Below are 24,173 nucleotides of genomic sequence, written 5' to 3'. Positions count from 1 at the left end.
TTTTTCTTTTCTTTTCTTTCCCTCCCTTTTTTTTTTTTTTTTTTTTTTTTTATTACGTATTCGGCATCGTAAACCTCTCCCAGTAGAGTAACGTTGACTACCGAATAAAAGACATGTGCAATAAAACGCTGAGGGAAAGACAGAAACGAGGAAGGGAGAAGGCATGAGAGAGAGAGAGAGAGAGAGAGATTTTAAAAAATGCAAGCGAGCTCTCATTTATTAAAGAGGAAGATGGACTGTGAAAGTTCGTACGCCGCTTATCTTCCGAGACCGCGTCTCGAACACGCCAAGTTTTACGCTCGGAGCATTCTCGTTTTCGGTTGCAGTTGAAAAATTGAGACAACGCGTTTGCAATGTGTTCGTTTTCCATAGGATTTGCGCTGGATCGCGCGAAAATTCGCGCGATGTCGCTGTGGGGAAAAAAAAAAATAAAAAAAAAAAGACAGCCCCCCAATCTGACGCGTGTCTCACCGACTATAAATATGGATGCCATTGTTATCGTACGTCATTCCTAATTTCCACGTCACATTCATACGTATCCCCTGGGAATGTTTAAACTTCCGCGGCACGCGATGGAAATATTTCCCGATACGGGGTGGAAAGTAACGAATTTTCCGTCGTTTGTCCAACAATAATTAATCGCTTGTTATTTTAATATATTCGTCTCTTTTTTTTTTTAATAAATCAAGTACCTGCGGATTTTTGCAATATTATATCGAGAAGATTACGAAAACGAAGGAACGATCGGTGCCGATCAAGTTTTCAATTCGCTCCGCGCGCAGTTCGCCGACAGATTTAGGAACCTGACCGAAACTACAGGCTTCAGACTGAAAAATATTCGTCCCGGAGTAACCGGATTCGGGAGCATGCACGTCGCAGCGTGCATAAAATATCTGAACACTTATAAACGGCACTGTACGGTCGTATGTCATCAAACTTGTTTTTTGTTCGTCGTTCGAACCCCGCTGGAAAAACTTGCACGCATCAATCACGCGTGTGTGTACGTTACGTAGAGTAGCTGCTCGTTCCTCTTGCCAGCATTTTTATAGAGAACGTAATTTACGAAAGAAAACTCATGGCCGATCATGTCAAACTCTGTCGGAAGTGCTCAGCACAGACGTATACTCTAAGCTTCGCCTTTCAAATCGCTTACCCTAACCTTCGAACGAATAAGTTGTTCGGGGGCGAATATTTTGTTTGAATAAAGTTCAGGCGAGGGTACGGGCAAAGTGCGTTGTAAAATCTTGGGGAGCCAGCGCGGTTAATACCGCGGATAAAATGGTTTATGTCTGCCGCGTGTCATCCGGCCTTGTTACGCGGCAACAACTCTGGTCTGGTTTTAACGATCGCAAACCGGCGTGCTGGTTATCGGTCGTTACTTTTACTCTGTGTTACGCTCGCGTTACACCTGCGACAGACATTTATCGCCGGTGCAAAAAAGAATCTTGCTTCTTATCCCCGAGAGAGGAAACGAGTTTCTCGGGGGTGGGAGGGTGTTTTCGCGTGCAACGTCGCCTTTTTTATTTCGTGGGTTTTAATTAATACTTTGATACAGCGTCCGATCGATTTTGTATCGACGGTATTAAATAACTCTGCTAAAATGTTCACTCTCAACTTTCGTTTCAGGTAATTCTTCTTAACATAAACTTCCTTCTCTAGTTTCCAGCCGTTTATCTTTAATTAATATTACCTCTAATGTCGGACAATTTCGCGAGACGAGGTGTTCCGTGTTATAAAAGAGGCAAATAATTGTTTTCAATATATTAATCCGTCCATGATTGTCATGTTACACACATGGTTAAGCTACACATGTCTAGTATCAGACAATTTTATGAGAAGAGATATTCCTTGTTGTAAAAGAAGCAAATAATTGTTTTCAATATATTAATCTGTCCACGATATCCACGACTACATACGTACATACAATAAAAACGTATGTAACTAACTTGGAAAAATTACAGACTCGATAATGCGCGATCACCGCTTCTCGAGACATTATTCCCCATTATTTGTTTCTCGAGCTACTCGAGATTCCCATTAGTATTTAATCAAGAAGACGGCACAGCGTGGCGCTTAAGTTGCACGAAAGAGTGGCAACTGTCCGATTAGCAACTTTAATAACTGTCTTAAAACCGTCGAAAACCGTGGACTAAGTGAATCAACAGCACGTTCTTGACGAAGCGGGGGAGCAACTTTCCGTTTCAACGGGAAGAAATCATTCCGCCCGTCACGGAAACTCGATTTCGAAGAAGCTGGTGGAGCAAGCCCGTCCACGCGGACGAGGAGGCGCGGTTAATTTAAGACGATTGAAACGTCCGCGGAATTCTTAAACGAAACGCTCGATTTGTCCGGCCGTGTATTCCTATCCCACGTCGTGTCACCACGTCTGAGCGGTTCGTATAATCGATTCACGCTGATAGAACGCAGAGAGAGAAAGAGAGAGAGAGAGAGAGAGAGAGAGAGGGAGAAAGAGCTACGATGCGTCGCAAGCCAAGAATAGAGAGGACACAGATCGGTCGTGTTGCTTGCGAAGCGATTTCGTATTCGAATTTTCGTCGCTCGTTCACAATTCATTCCCGAGGGTTGACTATTAGAAGCGAAATAGGAATCCCGAGCACGGCGCCGTGGATTATCAGCAGCTTCCTCGCTGCCGATTTCACGCGCGCGAGCATTAAGACGGATTTAAAGGCCAGCCTGAAGAGAAATCGCTTTCAGGGGGATTTCGTCGTTCGAGCCGGTGTTTAATGTTAATGCGTGCGATTTGACTGGCACCGAGAAATTGCATCCGACCGAAGAATCGCAATTCCAGGGAACGCGCGAGCAAATCGGAGTGCTTCGAGTTGCAAAACTTGGGATCGCGGAATATTTTTTCGGAGGATTTCTCTATTATTATTTCTAGCGGTAATCGTTCGTTCTTGAAGATTGCTAGAGTTTGTGTGAAAAATTGAAGCAAAGATTTCTTTTGTTTTTTTTTTTTTTATTAAGAAGTTTCGATGAAAAATAGTTGATTGAAAACCAACCTCACTCGACGACGAATGACTCGAGTTTCTAGCAATTCCTAATGAGTAATTTTTAAACGCGAAGGATTCGACGCTACGTTTCGCGTTCTGATTGGAAATTTCACGTTCTGGCGGAAGAAAAAAAAAGAAGAAACGGCGATAGGAAAAGGATTTTAATGCACGTTCGTTTATTCGTTCGCCAGTGAAAATAAAATCGCGCCGCGATCCGTTCCATTCCGAGCACCTTGAATCCAATTCTCGACATTTATCTTTGTTGGCCGGCTATCAAAGAGAGAAAACGGTTTAAGGAAATCCGGTGCAGGGGGAAATTACGAAAATCGATCGTCGTTCGACGTACAGACGGCGAGGTTATTTTGTAGAATTTTATGGAGGAACGTCGTTTCACGCACGCGTACGTTTAAAAGTACCACGTATTGGAAGCGCGAGCAAATTTGCATAGATACAGCGCAATTTTGAAGATTGGAGTAATCACTTTCAATTATCTTTTTTAATGCGCTTCCTAGATACTGTTTCATTTCACGGACGAATATTTTTCTCTTATATAAATTGACTGTAAAATTTCAACTTGAATCAATTTATCTTAATTTATATATAATATATAATGTATAATATATAATATATATTATATATAATATATAATGTATAATATAATACGAATATATAAATATATAATAATATATAATGTTATTAAACTGATATATTTGAACTGCTAGGGGAATAAAAATTATTCAATATTCAATAAAGTTCAATGTTCAATCAAATTTCCTAGTTATAATTGAATTTTTTTAGGCATCTCTGAACATAAAATTTGAAATTATGCGAAGCAAGATTATCCGTATGAAAGTATCGTAACTTCAATACGGCCAATCATACAATAGCACCAACCAATATCAACAATTAATCGTCCTATTCCACAACGAATAGCTAACCTTTCGATCTTACCTCGTATCACGCAAGGTAAATGGATTTCCAACGACAATCAAGTGAACGACGAAATAAAAATAAATTGGAAAAATGGCGGAGTTCACGTAGATTGAATTAAAACATAGAGAAACGTGTAAACAAAAGGTATTTTCCACTTACGAGTGACGGGAACGCGAATCACGTTTGTTCGATAGTCTCGATGACCAGCTGATGCACTCGGTCGCACAGCAGTAGTTGGCAGTTCCGTTGCACTTGCCGCCCCATTCCCTGAATTCTCCTGAATTCTGGTCTCACACACGCGCGCACAGCCGCCGACGACGATCGCAATTCAACTACGATCGCTGTTCACTTCGGACAAAGAGATTCCAAAGAGGATTCGAGCAACGAGAACTCGAAAGAGGAGTCGCGAAACGTAACGACGTAACGCACCAAGAAAGATGTCGGTTAAATCGTCTCACTTCATTTTCTTCTCCGAGAGAGAGAGAGAGAGAGAGATAGAAGAAATTAGAGATGATCAGAACGCGACAGTGTTCAACACTTCGAAGCGTGACAGCGCCGCGATTCAACTCGGAACGCGATCGATTCTCGACCCGACACTCGTGAAGTCACACGCAAGTTGAAGAACACTCTGTGCCACTGGCTCATCGGCAATTAATTCAACGATCACCGGCACGAATTTCGAACAGTCGAGAGCCCTCGATTCTCGAACGGTTGAATCGACGCGAACTTCGGTCAAATCAGACTTTAGTCGCTGCGCCGATAGTCCACGCACTGTCACTGAAGATCTTTGTCCACACGGAGAAAAACCTTCACGGCGATAAATCGGCGGTCTGGTCGGATCGATACGCGACGGAACGAGAGAAAGAAAGAAAGAAAGAAAGAAAGAAAGAAAGAAAGAGAGAGAGAGNAGAGAGAGAGAGAGAGAGAGAGAGAGAGAGAGAGAGAGAGAGAGAGAGAAAGAGAGAAAGAATTTCAACGACACTTCACACAAGTAAGTACCTCGAACATTACCGTTTCAACGTTCGCACCGATTCGAACGTTCCTCGATCGACGACGCGTCGCGACAACGAACGAAAATCGTGTGTCATGCTGCGTCACGCGACGTAAGGATGCAGGTATCACTCGCGTGCGTAAAGTTTGGTCCGTTTCACTATGCGAAACACGAGTCGCGACACCGTAGCGCGTGAAGAGAGGGCAACACGCGAAAACGTAAAAGCCAGCGGTGTGCCGCGTCGCTGAGGCGCGAAGTTGAACGCGACAGGTGCAAAGGGAGAGAAGTGAGGCGAGGATGCGCGCGCAACTACACAGTACGACACCGCTCGCGGCTCGCGAGAAACTGCCGCGCCGGCCGCGCGTTAACGCGATACCCAACCGCCCCTTTCAAGCTGACGATCTGCTGGCGCAGGTACCATCCCTTTCTTCCCCTCCGCCGCACAGGCACCCCTCGCCACGTTCGACCTTTCGACGCGCATCCCCTTTTCCAACTTATCCCGGACCTGGATCGGGCCAATCGAGATCCCCTGCCCCTTGTGTCACCTGTGTGTGACCTCTACCCCATTGTTGGCTCGCCTATATGTCGGCCAGTAATTTTTCCAGTCTCTTCATTTTTTTTTTTTTTTTTTTTTGAAATTCAGGCCCATTTTTTTTTTTTTTTTTTTTATACCGATAGTTACGAATAATATCACGTTTGAAGCGATCGAAAGTAAATTGTAAATTCTGACTGATTTATTATACATACTTTGCGTCTGAGTTTCACAAAGAAGAAAAGAAAGCGAATCGCCTTGACCCCCGTTTGAATTTAATTAGAAATCGTAAACATTAGTAAAAGTCTGGCAATTTTCATTCGTTCCCAATGCGTTAATTCTCGTACGAGATTGGTCGTAACAAGACGATGTTTTCGTCTTAATTGTTGCTAATTAGAGAAAACCGATAATTAATCGAAGTATTTTTTTCACGGCAATTAAAAGTACATACAGAAACAACAGATCGTTATCTAATTACTTCTGTTGAGACTATGTACGCTGCAAAATGAAATAAATTCGTATCTATCTCTTCTCCACGGTAAATTATAATTGCAACAGTCAGAGGAGACAAAGAAGAATTAAAATATGTTACATTTCATACTGAAATTAGACTTAGGCTATATACCAAATCACGTGAAAAATCTTCACGAAAGAAACATCTCGTTTATTTCAAACTTGTCTAAAACGTTGAAGACATTTTATACTCACTCTCTTATAGAGATTGATATCATTAATATTTCAATGTCTCGGCTTCGCTAATTTCCCCGGCGAGTCACGAGTCGCCTCTCAAGAACGACAACTATTCGCGAGCTTGAAATCTTGCAATTCACACAGTTCGATGAATAAATAGGACGATAGCAAACCACCAGGTTCAGCCACGCAATCGTAGTAAACAAGATTCACAGCGATATTAATCCACGTACAAAGGCTGGCTGATAATTAATCAAAATCGCGGTGGCTCGCTTGAAAACGGAAGGAACAAACGTTCCAACCGCTTCCGCCTTATTATTGCGACTCATCTGCCGGCCATCTAACCAAGATTTATTCTACGTCTTTCACGTGGAAGCCGGCTTCTTTTGCCTTTGCACGACCGTAGACAACCGGATCTCTTCCTTTCTTTGCCTGGTGCCTCGCGTTTATCCGGCTGTCTGCAAGCCCGATTTGCGCACAATGACCAAACCACGGAACAATAAGGATATCCTGGCACTTCCACGTTAAGATTTGGCTTCACGCCTGACGAATTTAAATCCAGAACCATCTCCAGATTCTGTCTCGCGTAATCGAGTTTCGTGGAAATTGAAAACGACGAAATTTTTGGTGATAATCGAACCGTCCATTTTTATGTCTTTCGTAATGCCCGATCTGCTGTTAGCCTTGATCCATAGATCTAAAATTAGATCATCAAGCTATTTCGAGCGAATTCATTCGAAGATCGCGAATTCAAATTTACGAGCTGTAAGTAATATGACATTGAGGCGAAGCAATTCTGATAAATACGAGTTATGCAGCGAACGTGCTTTGTGTAGAAATCGTTTTAAAATGCGACTCGTGTCAAATTCTTGCTCGTATTACTATAGCCAGTAATTTTCGTGGGCGTTTTAAATCGCGATAGCGAAATTATTCAATATTTCAAACGAAAGACAAGACAGTAACATAATTCTTATGGGAAAAAAGGGGGGACAAAATGGAAATTTCACTTGAAATTCACATTTTTTTCTGTTCTATTTAATATTTCACTTTATTTTCCTCTTCACTTTATTTTCATTTAAATTAAATAATTTCCCGAGTTTTCCCGTATCGCGCTGTTTCGCACGGAATTGTATAATTCTCCGTCGATCAAATTCCCTTGATTAAAAGGCCAATAAGAGAAAAAGACTTCGCAGGGGGAAATTCACAGAGTGGCGCAAAAACTCGTTAACGATCCTCGTGGCTGCAATGTTTCTCGTTAAATTAAACCATCGAAAATAACGTTTCCATTATCCCCATAAATTCGTCGGAGACACTTCGATGTCTCTCCTCTATCCTCTAGTCGACAGGAATATTCATCGCGTAGCTTCAAAGTTCCGTACGAATTAACAAACTGAAGAGCGGGTAACTTCCTGCAGCTGTGCAAACTGTATTTGCACAAATATTGAGTGTAAAACTAGTAGGTATATTCCGAAAGAATGACTGGTAGTTCTTGTAGTCCTGAGTCGCGACAGACGAACTTCTGATTATCAAGTTTCGTCTGTCTCAACCCCTTTATCCGCCGCCCCTGCTCGTGTAATCCCTTGCTGTTAAGTAAGTATCAACTTTAACAGAGCAAATGCCCCTGTCTGCGAATATAATTCGCTCGAAATAAACGAAGCAGCGTCAAATTTCTCCGTTCAAACGTTCGTGTATCAAGGTGAGAAAGGTTAAATGTCTTCCTGGTTCTCTAATTAAAAATGAGTCACGCTGTGAACTAATTTGTTCTTAATCAGAATCTCTTGACGAGAAAGAAAATTGCATCATTGAATGGAAACGAAGCGAATTTTAATCAGTTTTAACATTATACTTTTGTATATCGTCACGTCACGGTATATATCTTTAATCATTTTGTAACTTTCGCATCTGAAATATGAAATTGCAAGAACAGCTGTTTAATTAAATTCGCTAATATGCTTGATCTTTCGGTTTATTCAGTTACGAGTTTTTATACGTTCGTTTTAATACACGGGATGCGTTAAAGGCAACGAAACGTCAGCGCACGAGCAAGAATTTCAATGAAACTTATGTACACGTCGCGCACACAGAAAACATGTATAATATGCGACAACAGAAGTTGCAAACCCTATAGCTACGCCAAAGGATATAAGTTGGAAGCGAAACAGGGAAACTGCATGAGATCAAACTACGGACGAACGAACGAAGACATACAACGGCGGAATTCTACCATTTTGCCAACAAGCATGATGTATGGCCGTATCACATAATACTATTCCACGAATATTCTTTAAAGAACGGTCGTTTCCATTTTTATTCGTTAAGAGAAACAAAGAAGAGAAGAAAAAGAGAATAAGACAATAAATTGAATATTTATAATGTGTTAGAAGTTATTTTGTTGGTCATTCGTACTGTACAACGCTTATGACGCTCGAGAGAAAAATGAACAATGTTCGAACAACCAGGCTAAACGGTTTCGATAAAGCACGATTCCCTTTCATGTTCTTCAAACTGAATTTCTGTCACAAGAGTTCTCACTATTAAAGGATGCATCTGAAAGAAGAGGATCTGAAAATTGCCGCTGAAACGAATAAACAATACGAGCTAACGCAAAGGTTTCGGATAAAGGAACACTTGTTAAAGACAAGACTGTAATACTCTTTTTGAAAAGCAATCCGTTGAGAAAACGAAGTGTTTGAACAAAGTTATTACGAGTAAATAATAATGTTCAAAAATGATTAATTTAATATAGTAATATAATTTACAACGAAACTCGTGTTAGAACAAGAGCAGGAGTAATTGAATTTTAGACGAATCATTTTATTCGATTAACTTCACTTGGGCCTTTTATCCCGACAATCTTTTATGATCTCGTACAATTATAGACTTTAACTCACCAATAGAACTATCGGTTTTCAATGAATAATTAACCAAAGATTATTACTGGACATCCACATTTGTAACACTTGAAGACTGCGATCTGACGTCAGAGAAGAAGTGGGACGCCCTAGTTTCACTAAGGCTAATTATTTTATTAACCTGACACGTTTCAAAATTATACCAGCTGATATACATGGTAATCACGTAATAATTCATTCGCGCAAAATTACGACCATTAATTAATGCCCGAACTTTTTTTAAAAAAAAAGTCCTGCGAACGATACGTATCGCGCGATTCTTTTCACATTGTCTTTTAACCAATCTGTTTTAATTATTCCCGGCGTGCAGTTAAATCAGAGCCAGATCAGTATTCAGAAATTTTACTCGACTCGTTAGAAACGACGCGAATATCTCTTGAATTCCTTTAGAACGGAACGAGACTGAAATCCAGACATTAAATTCTATCTCGAGTCTTCGTTGAAGTCTTCCACAAATGATTCTTGAAAGCGGACATTTTTAAAAGCGCGAACGTTCGACCTTGGACAGTAAATGCGACGAACATGCTTCTCTGACATCTCGTTGACTCTCGAGTTACGTCTTGCTTTTTAATTTTAACAATGCGGTGTCTGCGGTTGATTCATGCACTTCGAATACAATTACGCGAATCGATATGTCGCACGGTATGATGTAATTAGTAAGTTGTGCATGCACAGCGACTGTGCGGCGAAGCGAGTTGTGTCATCTATCGCCTTTTATAGTCTTCGTCGAGTCATCCGCTTCAATTCAGAGTTTTTCGTTTCATTTCTAACTTTCGACAGATACGCTTCTTGCCAGAAACGCTCGCTTGTATCGCAATAGCGTTTCAGCGGGAGATAAGCATTTATTTGCCATGAGTATATGGGTCGTGAAAAATCGAGGTAGAAAATGTGGAGAAATTTGTAACATTTAAATAACGACAGAAATAGTCGCGTTATACAACTTGTTATTCAAAACGATCGGACAATTCTAAATTTTTGAAGGATTCTAATTTTTAAAGTTATTGCATCGAAACAATATGTTTTTATTCGTTTCGCCTCTTCTCTTCGTTTCGTGTAACCTCCGGGAAGCGTCAACATTCTCTGCAATAAGGAAAACAAATGCAAAGCAGTTACTCCTGCAGTTCAAGCTGCCTTGCTCTTCCCTCGAGGAAGCTGAAAATCCTCGTAAACGTACACATAACGCAGAATGCAGATTCTGCATCAAACATCACGGAATTGTTCACAAATCTGTCTGCAGAATACGTACTGGCTGTCAAAACGCGTGTGTTAACAAGCTCGTAAGGCGAGAAACGTGCACGACACGTGCAACTCGGATCTCGCTTGAGTTGCGCCGGATGATGTAATCGTTCGAACAGGTGCGACGCCAGCCAGCTTTTTGCCACGATTCAAAGTACAGGAGTATGAAAATTTCAGAATATGAAACTTTAAAGGCGGCGAAATTTGCGATGCAACGAAACGTGTAAATAAATAACGTAAAACAACGAATGCCTCGAAAATTAATAAATTATGATTGTGCAATTAGACGATTCAATCTTTTATCAAATAAACATCTGAAAAATTTTTATCGTACGTAAGCAATCTTCCTCAAAAAAAAAAAAAAGAAAAAAAAAAAGAAAGAAACGAAATGTCTATAACGAGGGCCCGCTAACGATCGTAACAGCTGCAATGTAGTTTCTGTGTCTATTCGACACTTTTTCAATAATCGCTGGATCGTGTTTCTGTATAGTTATCGCGCGCGAGTTTAAGGCGAGCGATCGAAGCGCGGAAATAGAGATCCTCTCGGATCCAGAATCGTGATTCCTGTTATTTGTCACGGAGAGAGCCGTCCGCCCGATTCATTACGATGCTGCGTGAACGGATAGTATGAAAAAAAAGGAGTGGTGGGTGGGGGGAGGGCTACGTCAACGTGCACCCTTTTCTTTTTCTTCCTTCGTTAAATTCTAAACGATTTCGTTAACGACACGCGAGCGGAATACTTCGATACTCCATCTAACACGCTGCCTGTTCAAAAATTTGAAATTTTTCTAGTTTTTCTTCACATTGAATTTTCTTTTCTTCTTCTTTCAATGGTGTTTTAAACACAATTAGAACAGAGACGCGATTAAGGGAAGTGAGACTAAGCGGAAGCTTCTTTCGTTTAATTTCGTTAAATATCGTAACAGATATTTTTCTTTCGAAAAACGTTTCTGCGTTTGTAAACTTTAATTTCAGTTTATTTTATTCGTTCTACATTTCATCGGAATTAAATACTTCGAAATGAGGAAACTCAAATGAAACTGTTACGTCTATCGGTCGAGATAAATTATTCTAAAATTAATCGTACGATTATCGAAGGTGATTTTTTTTCGTTGAAAAGCATTTGCATTTCGGAATTTCACGTTAACGATCATTTTTCGTCGTTCGGATGGATGCATGCAGTTACACTAGCCCTTTTCGTAGGAGTGCCGGTGCTTTCGATTATTATTTCCCGGTGCAGCTCGAGTTTTAATTGTCTCGCTGTGTTATGATCTTCGATCAGCAATCTGGTGAATTGGCCGTTTTTGTTTCGTGAAATTTCGTGGCAATTGGCTTTCACTGAGAAACTTTTGACGCTAGAAACTACTGTCAAAATGATTTTTCTCGTAGGAAAAACTTTTAAACGAAACCTGTTTTTCTTTTTTTCATAGTTTGTCACACCTGCGCAACGTTTCAAACAAAATCATAAATAAACGCGTCGATACCAGCAGATAAAACTTGCTCAGTGTAACTAGAATTGACGCGAATCAATTGAACGGAAGTTGGCAACACAAACGATCGTTTGTATTAATTATCACGCATAACCGTTACCGTTTGTATGTACTCTATTGTAGCCGCAGTACAGTAGATTCTCGAATAAAGGTGTTCGAATCGAGCTACAAATGGTATTTCTTTCGTTTCAACAAAAGATTAAATCGACTTTTATTTATTAAAACATGTTACAAAAATTTGTTTCATAACGTTACAGTGGGATAATTGAAACATTTTTCCCAAAAACGAAAAAATCTCTAAATGACATTTTTTTTCATACAATTAGTTTATCGAGCCTCGGAGTTTTGAAATCTAATTTCAGGACACCCTGTATATTACCATTCATTCAGCACGCCAAACCAATGCCAAGAGTTTCAATAAATTCAGTAATTTCTTAAACAAATCTTCATGGTGGATTCGTTCAAACGACGTTTGAATACGATCACGTTCTAATTCAGGACATCCTGTATACGTCATCCGATGTTTCTATCGATAATTCGCCAGTGACTCACGCCGAGGCGAGAGTGCCTCGAGTTCGATCTCGAAATAATGAGCTACCAATTAGCCGGAAATAAAAAGTTCGTCCTTCCGATCGAGGTTCGTACCGGGAAGTTAGGTAACAAGGTACAAGCCAGACCCCTGGTCTCGTGCTCAGTGCTCCTTCCTTTCTCGTCCTAGTCTCGTTTCAATATTTGCCCCGACATGCGAAATCTGTTATTCCGTCAGGAAATAAAGTCAACGACGACCCACGCTTGGATTATCGCCAAACTCACTTTCGAAGACATCGTAAAATAATTACGTTTGTTCTTTTCTCTTTTTCGTTTCCTTCTTTTCAAACGAGTTCGAACATTTTTATTCCAGTTCGAACGACTTTTATTTTGCAAAATCTCTCGAGTGAAAAAATAAGTTCTCTTGCTAAAGGTTACTTTTGTTGCGTACACGTATGTGAGTGGGATGAAATTTTGGAAAATTTTGCGCGTTTAAAATTTTTATACTCTTTATCGTTATTATTTTATATTACTATTACATTACTATTAGAATTATAATGTTATTATTAGTAAAGATTAATATCGTTACATTATTGTTATTATTCGTTTCGTGAACATACGAATAATTTGTTCAAAAATAATCCTCGACTACAGAAAATTGGCCGTGTTCCTTATGTTCTTCGACAGAAATACTTCCTTCATCGTCCAAGTCATCTTCAAACGTTATAAAATCTTCCGTTCGATCCGGACATTACGTCTCGTGCATTGTAATCTTTTAATAGCCGAGTAACGGCAATAAAAGGAAGGGACCAACGTCGTAAAAAGAACTCTCGAGGCCAAGAGAATGACAACCAACTTTCTAAAGATCTTATTAGGGTAGAAACTCGGTGTACGTGAGGTCGCATCGACAAAATTCAACAGATCGATTTTTTACCGAACGACCACCCTATTTTTTTGGAGGGGAGGCACTGCTGAGTAAGTTAGGAGTGTAACATCCTTACACAAGCACTTCTAAGATTACACGAGCTTCAAATTCGAGGGAACGAGGTGACCTCTCGCTGATAAGATGAAAACTACTTACTCTCGTTCGTCCCTCTCCGACCAGAGACTATCTTTCCACGGAGGGAGTAAGTATAAGTATAAACTCCAAAGTTCTACTCAAAGAATCTCTCGGCACAATCGCAAGAAAGATTTCTCAATTTCGAAAGACCAATTGTTTTTGAAAGGAGGGATTTTCGTCCCCCAAGAGTCTTATTTTAACAACGCAATTAATTTGCCGATCTGATACTCGGCTCTTTTATCAATGCCATTTCGCATGCTTCGCTTCTAATTTCAAATTACACGATCTTCTCTGCGAAGACAGAGAAAACTTGAAATTTATTATTAAATAATTTATATATATATATATATATATATATATATATTTATTAAATTATTTATATTTATATAAATGTAATTAGTGTATATTCATACAAACGTTGGGCAAAATCCGTCAAACGAGAGAAAATTCCGAGGTAATCGCATCTCAATGCACGTTTCGACGTTGATTGAAGTTCCTTGTTTCCATTTCTGCGCCTCTTTCGGTCGATCGCCTCTTACGCGCAGTGGTGTTCACGCGTGTGTACGTGTTTTGATTAAAGGGAGAAGCCCACAAGAGACTCTCGTTAATCCCTTCTTATCGTACGGGAGAGGCTTTGATACAGGACTGCGAGAACCAGCTTGGATAGCAGCAATTTACTCGCAATGATTAGAACCACCAGCGTGCGCGCGGCCACTCGAGAACTCACGTAAACGCGCAAAGTATAAAACAAGGTGCGCCATATGAAAGCACACGTGCGGTTCTTCCCTTCTTTCTTTTTTTTTTTTTTTTTTTTTTGTAATGCCAAGTAGAACTTCACGGGTCTCACGCATGTACGTGTGGCTAATTTTGAAAGTTTAAATTGCATTGGGAGTTGGTGGTGTACAGTAGCTCGTAAAGGTGCTCGAAGGCACTTGTAGAATCCTTTGACGTTTGCTGATGTTTGCGAAACATGGCCACCGTAACGAGACATTGCTGTGCATAATGCGTTTTGAAAATTTGAATGTAGAATTGTTGAATTGTAGAATTGCAAGAAACGTTCTTTTAATCTTCGAACGTACGCTGCGATTCTTCTGCAAACTGATTTTTGTTTCGCTCGCGCGAATCATAGAGATCGCAACGAATATATTGGGACAAAAGTTGAAATAAAAGTTCCCAGCAAATAAATGGAGAAGCTCTTTAAAAGGAGATTCTTCTTTGATCAATTTTTCTGTCAACGAGGCATTTATCTACCTACATTTGCAAAGCCTGAGAGATATTATTATTGCGATACATTGTTTCGTGCTTTCTCATGGAAAGTAGCAAGAACAAGCACCGACATCTATTTTATTTCGTTTCTCTTCGAAGCTTACGTATTCGCGGGATTCTGAATGGAGATTTCTGGAGAGCAGTGGATTTTAGAACTGCGCCATCTTCAGAAAAACAGAAGGAAGAAGTAAAATACTTTTTAGGTCACGACTCTTTAAAAACTCGTTCAGTACATGAGACGCCAAGAGAAATTAAACAAGAGGAAACACGTCCAGAAGGAAGATTCCGAAAATTGTAAAACGACCGTCTACGTTCGGCGCGCGAATTTATTTTTATATCTCTCAAAGTTCATTCTGCGTCGCCACGCTAAACTATTATTTAAAAAATCCACTTCTGTTTGAAAAAAAAGAAAAGAAAAAAATCATCGCTGTGAACTAATCTTGGCAACAAAATACTCGAACCGTACCACGTTAGTACAGCGCAAAACTAAATATAAAGATAGAAATATAAAATATTATTTTCTATGACGACGAGGTTTAAATTTAATTATTTATTTGCCAATCGTGAACGTAAAATTGTGAAATTATGAAAGGAAAATCCCATGCCTGTCTATTTAATAATGTCATTGACACACTAATTTGGCGAACATTTTTGTTAACGAATAGAACAGGTTACCTTGCAATAAAATATTCACAGAGAAAACTTCAAAAATTTTGAAAAGAAATTCAAATGCCACGAGGCATTTCGAGTTCTGCCCATTCTTCATCGAGAAAGATTTCGTTCGATTTCCGCGCGTTGCAAATATCGCCGAGGATGTTTAAACGAAAGGCGATTTATAGCAGAGAGAAGCGACACTCGCCAATTGTTCCCCTGCCAACATCAAATCCTGTACCGTCTAGCAACAAGTTGATGTTTCCGTCTGCATGCGGAACGTTCGTACGCCGGCCGTCAAGATCAAACCGATAGTTACGCGACAAGAACTGCTAAACACTTTCAAGCTAATGCCAACAGTTTCAACAGAAATGCGAGCAGCTTCGAGCCAGATCCGACTGCGAAACGCAGTGCTTTGAATACAAAACCGGGCTGGATCGTTACGTTATAATATCCATTTCACGCTCCAACGCTTTGCCCCGCTTGCGAATGCTTCTGCAATCGATAGACCAGGCATAAGCTGCGAGCGACAAAAATCCAAGGCTTTCTGCATGCGCGTACTCGCGCCTAGAATGAACATAATACACTGGTCCCTCCACTTTGCGGTAAATTGTAAGTAAAACGAATACAAATTTCAACCTACGTGGTTTAAAATAAATATAAATATAGTTTATTAATTTAGGAATTAAAGAATATTGAAAAAGTCCGAATACGGCGATAACAAAAGATATTAAGTTCTCACGTTATCAACTTACTACTCGCTATAATTCTTTCAAGATCTATACACCCCCACGATTCGCTACTCTCTATCTGGAAACTTACTTTCAATCTTTGTTCTCGCATACGCGCACATATACTTTATATTTTAAGTCAGAGGTGGTTAACTGGCGGCCCTTGCCCCCACTTTCCTAAGCGCCGCCCCCTCCACTGCATCGATCTCTGCACTTGATTGGTAGAGAAATGAACAGATTGAGGGAGTGGGGCTCACGCACGGAAATTTCAGTGCAGTAGGAGGGAGAGGGGTAGCGCTAGCGATTAAAAAAGTAGGGACAAGGGCCGCCAGTTAGCCACCTCTATTTTAAGTCTTAAAACTTGCGCGTTTGAAACAAACTTTCTCAGACCTAGCTCCCGTTGTGACAATCACGCGTAAGCGACAATTACTTTGCTCTTACAATTAGACACAGGAAGATGTTCCGAGCAATTCTCAATGTTTCCTTATCCCACAAAATTACAACACTATTTACGCGATGTTAATTTACGCGGCCAGGACATACATTAATCCAAACTTAGATAGTCTTAGAATTTCAACAAGACTTGAAGAAATGTTGCAACGAATATCGGCAAATTTATGAGAGTTCAGCAAAAGACAAGTCCGAACAAAATTAACATTAACAATAAAAGTGATTTGTGCCAATTAAAAAGAAAAGGTCGACAGTGGCGACAGTGACACTTTTTAGGAAAATTAAAATTTACTTTTGTTTTTTTGAAATGTCATTATTATTATTATTATTATTTTGTTAACCTATGTGAAATAAATATTTGTTTCCATAACTTGTACTAGCTTTCTTTTCAATTATTTTGTTTTTCTTTCGTACTGATAGATTCTATTTACACGATTTTCATTACGAAAACCGATGGATACTCCACGTAAATTGAGAAATGGAGGTAATTGTCTCCTCCGTTCCAAAGTCTTTTGGGATCACTGCTCTCGGTAAAAGGGTACACAAAAGTTTCAACTTCTGTTCGATTCTTCGGCCTCTGGACTTCTGTGGACGTCACTTAACGCTGTAGGACGAACTGTAAATTAAAATTGAAGAGTCAAGCATTTTCCAAGAGTGTCTCGTTGTACAACTGCAATTACAATTTCCCTGGCAAGGCTAATATTTTAAATACGTTAATCTCCGCGGTAATTAGTAACGTACATAAACGTCTGTGAAGTTGGTCCCGCGCCGAGTCGAAACTGCAACGGAAGTTTCTCTCGCTTCGGCAGGAATATTCCAGCAAATATAGCAAAGCCGCAGAATTTATGTCACGCTGCGCCGCTAATGCCAGTTTCCCCTGACAAATTTTCCACGTGTTAGAGCGCGGATCACGTGAAATTGCGCTACGTGCAAAAATGTCAAACACGACGCCCAGGATTTTCAACGATTCGTCAAACTTTCAATCGAAAGACGCTCGAATCCCATCGACGAGACACAAGTCGCCGTGGTTTATGCAAAATTATCTTCAAAAAGAAAAGAAAGAAAAAAAAAGAAAACACAGGAGAAAGCAACATTTTGCGACGCGATTTTCCATAAATGGCGAGAGTCTGATATAACGTAACGGATGGCCAAAGTACATAAACGCGCGATCGCGTTGTCAAAACAGCGGCTCTGTTATCGTATCGGGGATATCATCAATTATGTAATAAGCTTTTCACAGCTTACACGCATCCGGCGTCAAGTCAGCGACGCGGATGTAAATAACGTAGTTTCAAGCTCGAAAGTTCTATTCCCTTTTTAACGCGCGCGCGCGTATGCATGCACACGCACGCACACACACGTATGCTATCAATCCTAGCACTACCAATCCAATGTAATCCTTCCTTTGGGTGACACAGCCGCCACTGAAATGCGATTTTCACCGTCTCTCAGACACTCTTAACGCGAATATGCCGCGATCAAAAGAGTTTCATATTGCTTTTGAGGATCGGCCGTGAGCTCTGGCTCCTCCGAGTACTCGTGAATATTGAATAGACAGTCGCGATTAATAAACCGTACTGTGACGAATGTATATACATAATTGTACAATTTATACACTTCCTCTTTTACTTCCGAGTCATGTCATTTTCAGTCTTCAGGTAGCATTCTCGTTTCTTCTAATTTTTCAGATCCTGGTATATACATAATTATACAATTTATACAATTTTCGGTCATTTTCAGTCTTCAGGTAGCATTCTCGTTTCTTCTAATTTTTCAGATCCTGGTATATACATAATTATACAATTTATACAATTTTCGGTCATTTTCAGTCTTCAGGTAGCATTCTCGTTTCTTCTAATTTTTCAGATCCTGGTATATACATAATTATACAATTTATACAATTTTCGGTCATTTTCAGTCTTCAGGTAGCATTCTCGTTTCTTCTAATTTTTCAGGTCTTGGTATATACATAATTATACAATTTATACAATTATACACTTCCTTCCTTATTTCCGAGTGTTATTTTCAGTCTTCAGGTAGCATTCTTCTAATTTTTCAGGTCCTGGAAAATCCTAGGTCTTAGAACGATCTTTTGTATCTATTTTTTTTTTTAACTAAGTACTTATGTGGTATTCATATTTTGTGGTATAGCTTTAAGTCAGCTGAAAGTCAGGATAATGTAAGAATTCTGTGGAGTTTTCGCATAAGATGTGTTGGATTCTGAGAGATTTTTGGCATCTGCTGCAGAAGAAAGGGTCCATGTTTTTGATAAGATGTTCATGAGTTATTTTGATATATCCTGTTCTTAATTGGGCTAGTATCTGTTTTATGTTTTTCCTTTAGTATGAATTTTATTTTACTATCTTGACTTTCTTTATAGTACGTTCTTTAACCTCTTGCGCTGAAATGACGTGCCACGCACGTTCAGAATTTTTTTATACCAAATTGCAACAATTTCTCTTTTTTTTAAGTATATTTAAATGTAACCCGGGCAAAACAAACGATCAGTTTATTGCTTCTTAATAATTTCTATCCGATAATATCATACCGACAAGTTCAAAAGAAGAAGAAAGCGACAAATTATTGTATACGACTCGGTCACTCGTTATGGTCCGCGCAACCAGTTGCCAGCGCAAGTGCTTAATCTGCCGAGTTCTCGCTACTTTTCACGCGCGTTTACACCTCAATTCACGGCCCGCGCTGCTGTTTCATCTAGAAAAATTCGCCACGAAAGATTCCATTACTCCCCGGTTTTAAATTCCAGCGGAGGTTTTTATAATGGAAAGGCCCACGTCGTTACGCGTTTCACGTTTCGAACGTAACCAACGCGCTCGGTTTCATAAGTTTCCAATTCCCAACAAATTCGCACTCACTTCTCAATTATCGGAGCTAGTACACGGGATTACGTACCACGTACAAATATCCGAAATTTGAATACGAATTTCCAACAATTATCCCGCACACTTTCCAATTATCAAGCAGTGGAATTTTAGTTCTCTCGCTGCGAGAGACCTATTCCTGATGATTCGATTACGAAATCTCAGCTTCCCCCTGCCACCCCTCTCGCAGAAAGACTTTAATAAAATCTTTATCCGTCTTCTCTCAACGATTAAGTGTCAAAGGTAAGAAGCGGGGACCAAAACAAATCTCATTGTCCTTTTCAATTCCACCGCAGCCCAGTTTCACAGTGAAATTTTGACGAGAAAGAAGACAGTCTGTACTAATTATCTCTCAGCCCTCTGAAAGCTTCCCGGAAGAAGCTTTTCGCTGCGGCGATCGTTTGCCGCAGAGGGGCGAGAGACGAGAGAGATAGAGAGAACTACCGAGAAAGGAAGATTGTATCAACGAAGTGACTCGCCGCGAAGCTTCTCGCTGATTTTCACGAGACTCTACTCCTCTGGCTCGAGGGCTAATCCCTTTGACTGAGATCCCGTCACCGAGAACCAACGCCTACCCGTAATCCGTAATCCGTAGCGACCGGACGAGGCTACCACGGCGACGTTTGACCGAAAATTATCCTGCGACTTTCCCGCGCGATCAACTCTTCCGGTTCTGCCTCGGCGACCATCGTTCTCGCCTGGTTGCTCGCCATCCCTAAACCTCTAGCGCTGGACTGACGCACGTCGAGAATTTTCTGTCCCAAATTGCAGCATTCTCTCAGTTTTCAAGAATTTTAATATCTCAATGTAACCCAGACAACAACAAAACAAATGATAAGTTTATCACTTCTTAAACCTCCGCCCACTGTGCCGGAATTACAGTTTCGACCTATGATGGGAGCTGTTTGTGTTAGTGATCGCATCATGCGGCTATGTGCCATGTGTCTCCCCAAATTGCCGAAGTGACGACGACTAAAGACGAAAAAAATCAGTTTCTGGTAACGTTCTGAGAAAGAAAGATGTGCGGCAAATCGAAACAATTTTTTATTTTTAAAGTTTATTTTATATTTTAGTGTTTTTATTATTTAGTATTTTAGTATTTAGTATTTAGTATTTAATAGTATTTTTTAGTGTTTAATAGTAGTTTTAGTATTTAATAGTATTTTTATTTAATAGTATTTTTAGTATTTTTATTTAGTATTTAATAATATTTTTAGTATTTTAATATTTAATAGTTTGTATTATTTTTTCTAGTATTTAGTATTTTATACTATTTTTGTATTTAGTATTTAGTATTTGATATTATTTTTGTGTTTACTATATAGATTTTAGTTTTTAGCACCATTTTAATATTTTACTATTTTTGTTATTAATTTACTGTTTTTATTATTGTTCTTTTTATCACTTTCTCCGTTGTTTATATTTGTCGACGCAATGTCTTCATTGCCAACGAGCAACCTTTCTTTGTCTTCTTTTGCTCAATCTGCACAAGACGTTCCTGACAGTGAATGACATAAATGTATAGTAAATATATATAACTTTATTATTCATGTGACTATTATTTGTTCCGTATACTCCTACATGTTCTTATAAGAGTCGGGTATCTGTCACTGTGTTGGTACAATATCGGTGAGGACTCGTCACTCTGTACAGTATCGGTGAGCCGTCCGGGCAACCCTAAATATGCATTAGTGTGATATCCGTCAAAATGACCCCGGCACAGGACGCTGAGGTTCAGTAGTCGGAGGGTTAATAATTTTTCTATCCAATGATGTCGTATCGACGAGTTCAAAAGAAAAAGAAAGCGACAAATTGTTGTATACGGTTCGGTCACTCGTTATGGTCCGCGCAACCAGTTGCCAGCGTAAAAATGGTCATCAACACTTCTCGCGAAAACTTGCCGCGTCGTTTGAAACTGCCTCGTTCGAGTCGTTTGAAATATTTCATTGTTCGAATAAAGAATTTTTTTTCAAAAATTTGTTACAGAAGTCATTAGAATTATTTGATAGCTTCTGTCGTATCGTGAGGCGTTTGTTTGAGGCGAACAAAGGGAACTTCAATTCAGTAAGAAGACACTGTGAAATTTGTTATCGAAGTAACGTTAGAAAGTTTGATTCGCAATTTTGGTCAAATGTTGTATAATAAAGGTCATAACATTCTGTCATAGTTGTTCCGACAAACAGCATTTATGTTTATCTTGTTTAAGTTTCAACAAAGTTTGATCGAGGTATATATTATTTATTAATATTTAGTATCATTGTATAGTATTTATTATATAATAAATTATATAAATTATATAGTAAGTATTATATAATTTATATAATAAATTGTTATTATTTGATATTATTGTAACGTAAACAGTAATACTAAAAATATTTGGAGGCAAAGTGTCTTATTTTAATTAATTTTGACAACATTGGAAAATATTATGCGACTCGTGTGATAGAGTAGATGTTCAATCATGTGCTTTTGTTACAGTAATTACCTTAAAATTAAATTTATTGCTTCGTTCTGTAATGCGTCTTAAACTTGACTCTACACACTTTTCTTGATAATTGTGATTTCTGCATTATTATAAAAATTTCGAAAGCAAACTTATTAATCATAATAACCTAACCTAATCAAAAATCGACCCGACACAGAACCTGTTAAATATTCTCCTCCGTTGAACCTTTTGGACAATGCAAAATTAAAAAAAAAAAAAAAAGAAGAAGAATCAAAAAGATCTTGTTCCAAAAAATGAGCATTCACTGCGAGGTTACCAAAGAGATTAACAATCAGTTAGCGCGAAAAACGACGTGCATTCATCATGAAGTAATAGTCCGCGCGTAGCCAAAGTTTATCGTGATTGCGTTCCGTGCTCGCGGACGGTTACTCGCCAAAGTGGAATACCGCGTGCGCTGCAGTTTCGTTTTACGCCCCTGTTTGCAGGCTGAGGAACTATCGTTTGAAATTACAGCACGAAATTACGAAACGAAAAACCGCGAATTTACATACGTGGATGGGGGGAGAATTGCGTCGTGGCTTCGTCAAATCGATTTTTCAGTCTTGATCTCTGAAACTGAATATTAAGAAGAAGAAGAAGAAGAAGAAAGAAATGAAAGAGAATTATTCGTTTATACGAGCTTCAAATTAATCACAGTTCTTTCATCTTCTTCGTCGATACGATTTTCCGCCTCGATCGAATTAGCCAAAGCACTATCGGTCAGTCGGTTGAGTTTGTTCGGTTTACTTGCTGCTTGCAAATTCGCTCTCGCGACGCTATCGAACGCCGGCAGCTGAAATGTCAGCAAGCGTTTAAAAGCCACTTTAGCCCGACCTTTATTCCTCGCCCGGGCATTCGGTTGGAATACACGGCCCGAGAAATCCCTGAAAGCATCAAAGAGCGCGTAATCCAATCCAATCCACCAATGAGAGAATGGAACGTCGAACTGTATCTAACAACCTGCACACGATCCGTGTGACCAAGTTTTCAGTGGCGTGCGACATTCAACCACTGAAACGTCGTTCGTTCAAGCGAAACCCCGTACATCGTACAGATTCGCTCTCTGACGAAATAAATCGCTAAATATTTGAAAATCGGGACGAGAAAAGGGAACGGCGGGGGGCTTCCGTTTGCCTCGATTTCGAAACAGGCAAAACGCTTTGAAACTGGAAATCCCAACGAATCGAACCACCTTTCTCCATTAACGAAGCAAGCCGTCACTCTCAGAAAAGAAAAAAAGAAAAAAAGAAAAAGAAAAAGAAAAAGAACTGTACAAATCGTTTGCATCGAAATGTTAACGTGTAATATTAACATATCAAGATATTACGAGGAAATGTATCTTTCCATGGGTCACATACTAATATATTGATTCTTTTTTTGTTAAATAATTTAATTTTTTCTACAAGGTGACAAAGTGTAAACCGCTATTATACGACGTCTCCTTAGTAATCAACATTCTTGGTAACAATTAAGGGGATATTCTGGTAATCCGGCTTAAAGAAAAATCAATTTCTTTTTTTTACATTTTCTCAAAAGTATATGCTATCGAAAATGCCTATGTAAAAGGATTTGTTTGAATTCGTAAAATTGGCAATGTTATAGATGTTTAAAGGAAACGATGTTACTGCTCGCTGCGCAAGTGTGAATATTTTTGTACAAAACTTCAAATGTGTTTTTCTCAAAAAATATTTCACTTTATAATGTTATTATTTATATTATTATTTATTTTTATATTATTATTATTTTACAATATTTTATTTCTTGTACTGCTCGATTGATTGTAAGTATGAATATTTTTGTAACAACGGGTAACAGAAACTTCAAACGTGTTTTTCTCAAATCCATACTTTTTGAACTGGCTGACGGGATGTCTCGCGTTTTAGTTGACCGATTGACTTGAAATTTGGAGATCTTCGCCAGATGTACCTTTATCGCATGAACGGATTTCAAAATCTGACGTTTCTTTTCTATTTCTTCTTTTTTTTCCAAAAGACGAAAAACAAGGAAAATTGATATTTAAATTTCAAAATGCTGTCATTCTTTTAATTTTCGAAATTTCGCTATTTCCGTGATTCATTTTGATTCTTTAGTTTCAAATAACCAGGTGGGCCGGAATCACGTCAGCCATTCGCTTTCAAAAACACGCTTTATCTAAGACCATATAATTTCCACAACTTTCATTAATTTCGTTAAAAAAAAAAAAAAAATTGTAAATACTCTTGAAGTATGAATAAATCTGTGTGCAAATAAAACTGCATACCAAAACGTATCATGGTTTCCTTAGAAAATAATCCCGAAAAAAGTCGATTCTTTTCAAGCCGGATTACC

At 39.1% G+C, this 24,173-nt stretch overlaps 2 protein-coding genes across 4 annotated transcripts in view; both read right to left on the bottom strand.

Moving 5' to 3' along the window:
- LOC122533382 overlaps positions 1–24,173 on the bottom strand; it is a 227,746-nt gene that overhangs the window by 178,037 nt on the left and 25,536 nt on the right. The gene's annotated exons all lie outside the window — the stretch shown is intronic.
- The window catches only part of LOC122534097, a 74,025-nt gene that overhangs the window by 45,951 nt on the left and 3,901 nt on the right, over positions 1–24,173 (bottom strand). The window contains exon 2 of one of the 3 annotated variants that reach the window (XM_043664432.1): positions 11,453–11,591. The exons of 1 other annotated variant lie outside the window; for it this stretch is intronic. In XM_043664432.1, coding sequence (XP_043520367.1) covers positions 11,584–11,591 — 8 coding nt within the window. In that variant the 3' untranslated portion in view covers positions 11,453–11,583. Of the gene's footprint in view, positions 1–11,452; positions 11,592–16,883; positions 17,098–24,173 lie in introns of those variants that run through there. One more of the 3 variants, XM_043664414.1, reaches the window with a different exon arrangement.

Source organism: Frieseomelitta varia, unplaced genomic scaffold, assembly GCF_011392965.1.
Source record: "Frieseomelitta varia isolate USP_RPSP 00005682 unplaced genomic scaffold, Fvar_1.2 scaffold_146, whole genome shotgun sequence".
Classification (NCBI taxonomy): Eukaryota; Metazoa; Arthropoda; class Insecta; order Hymenoptera; family Apidae; genus Frieseomelitta; species Frieseomelitta varia.
The sequence above is the reverse complement of the archived record's forward strand: the minus strand, read 5'-3'. Positions and strand labels throughout refer to the sequence as shown.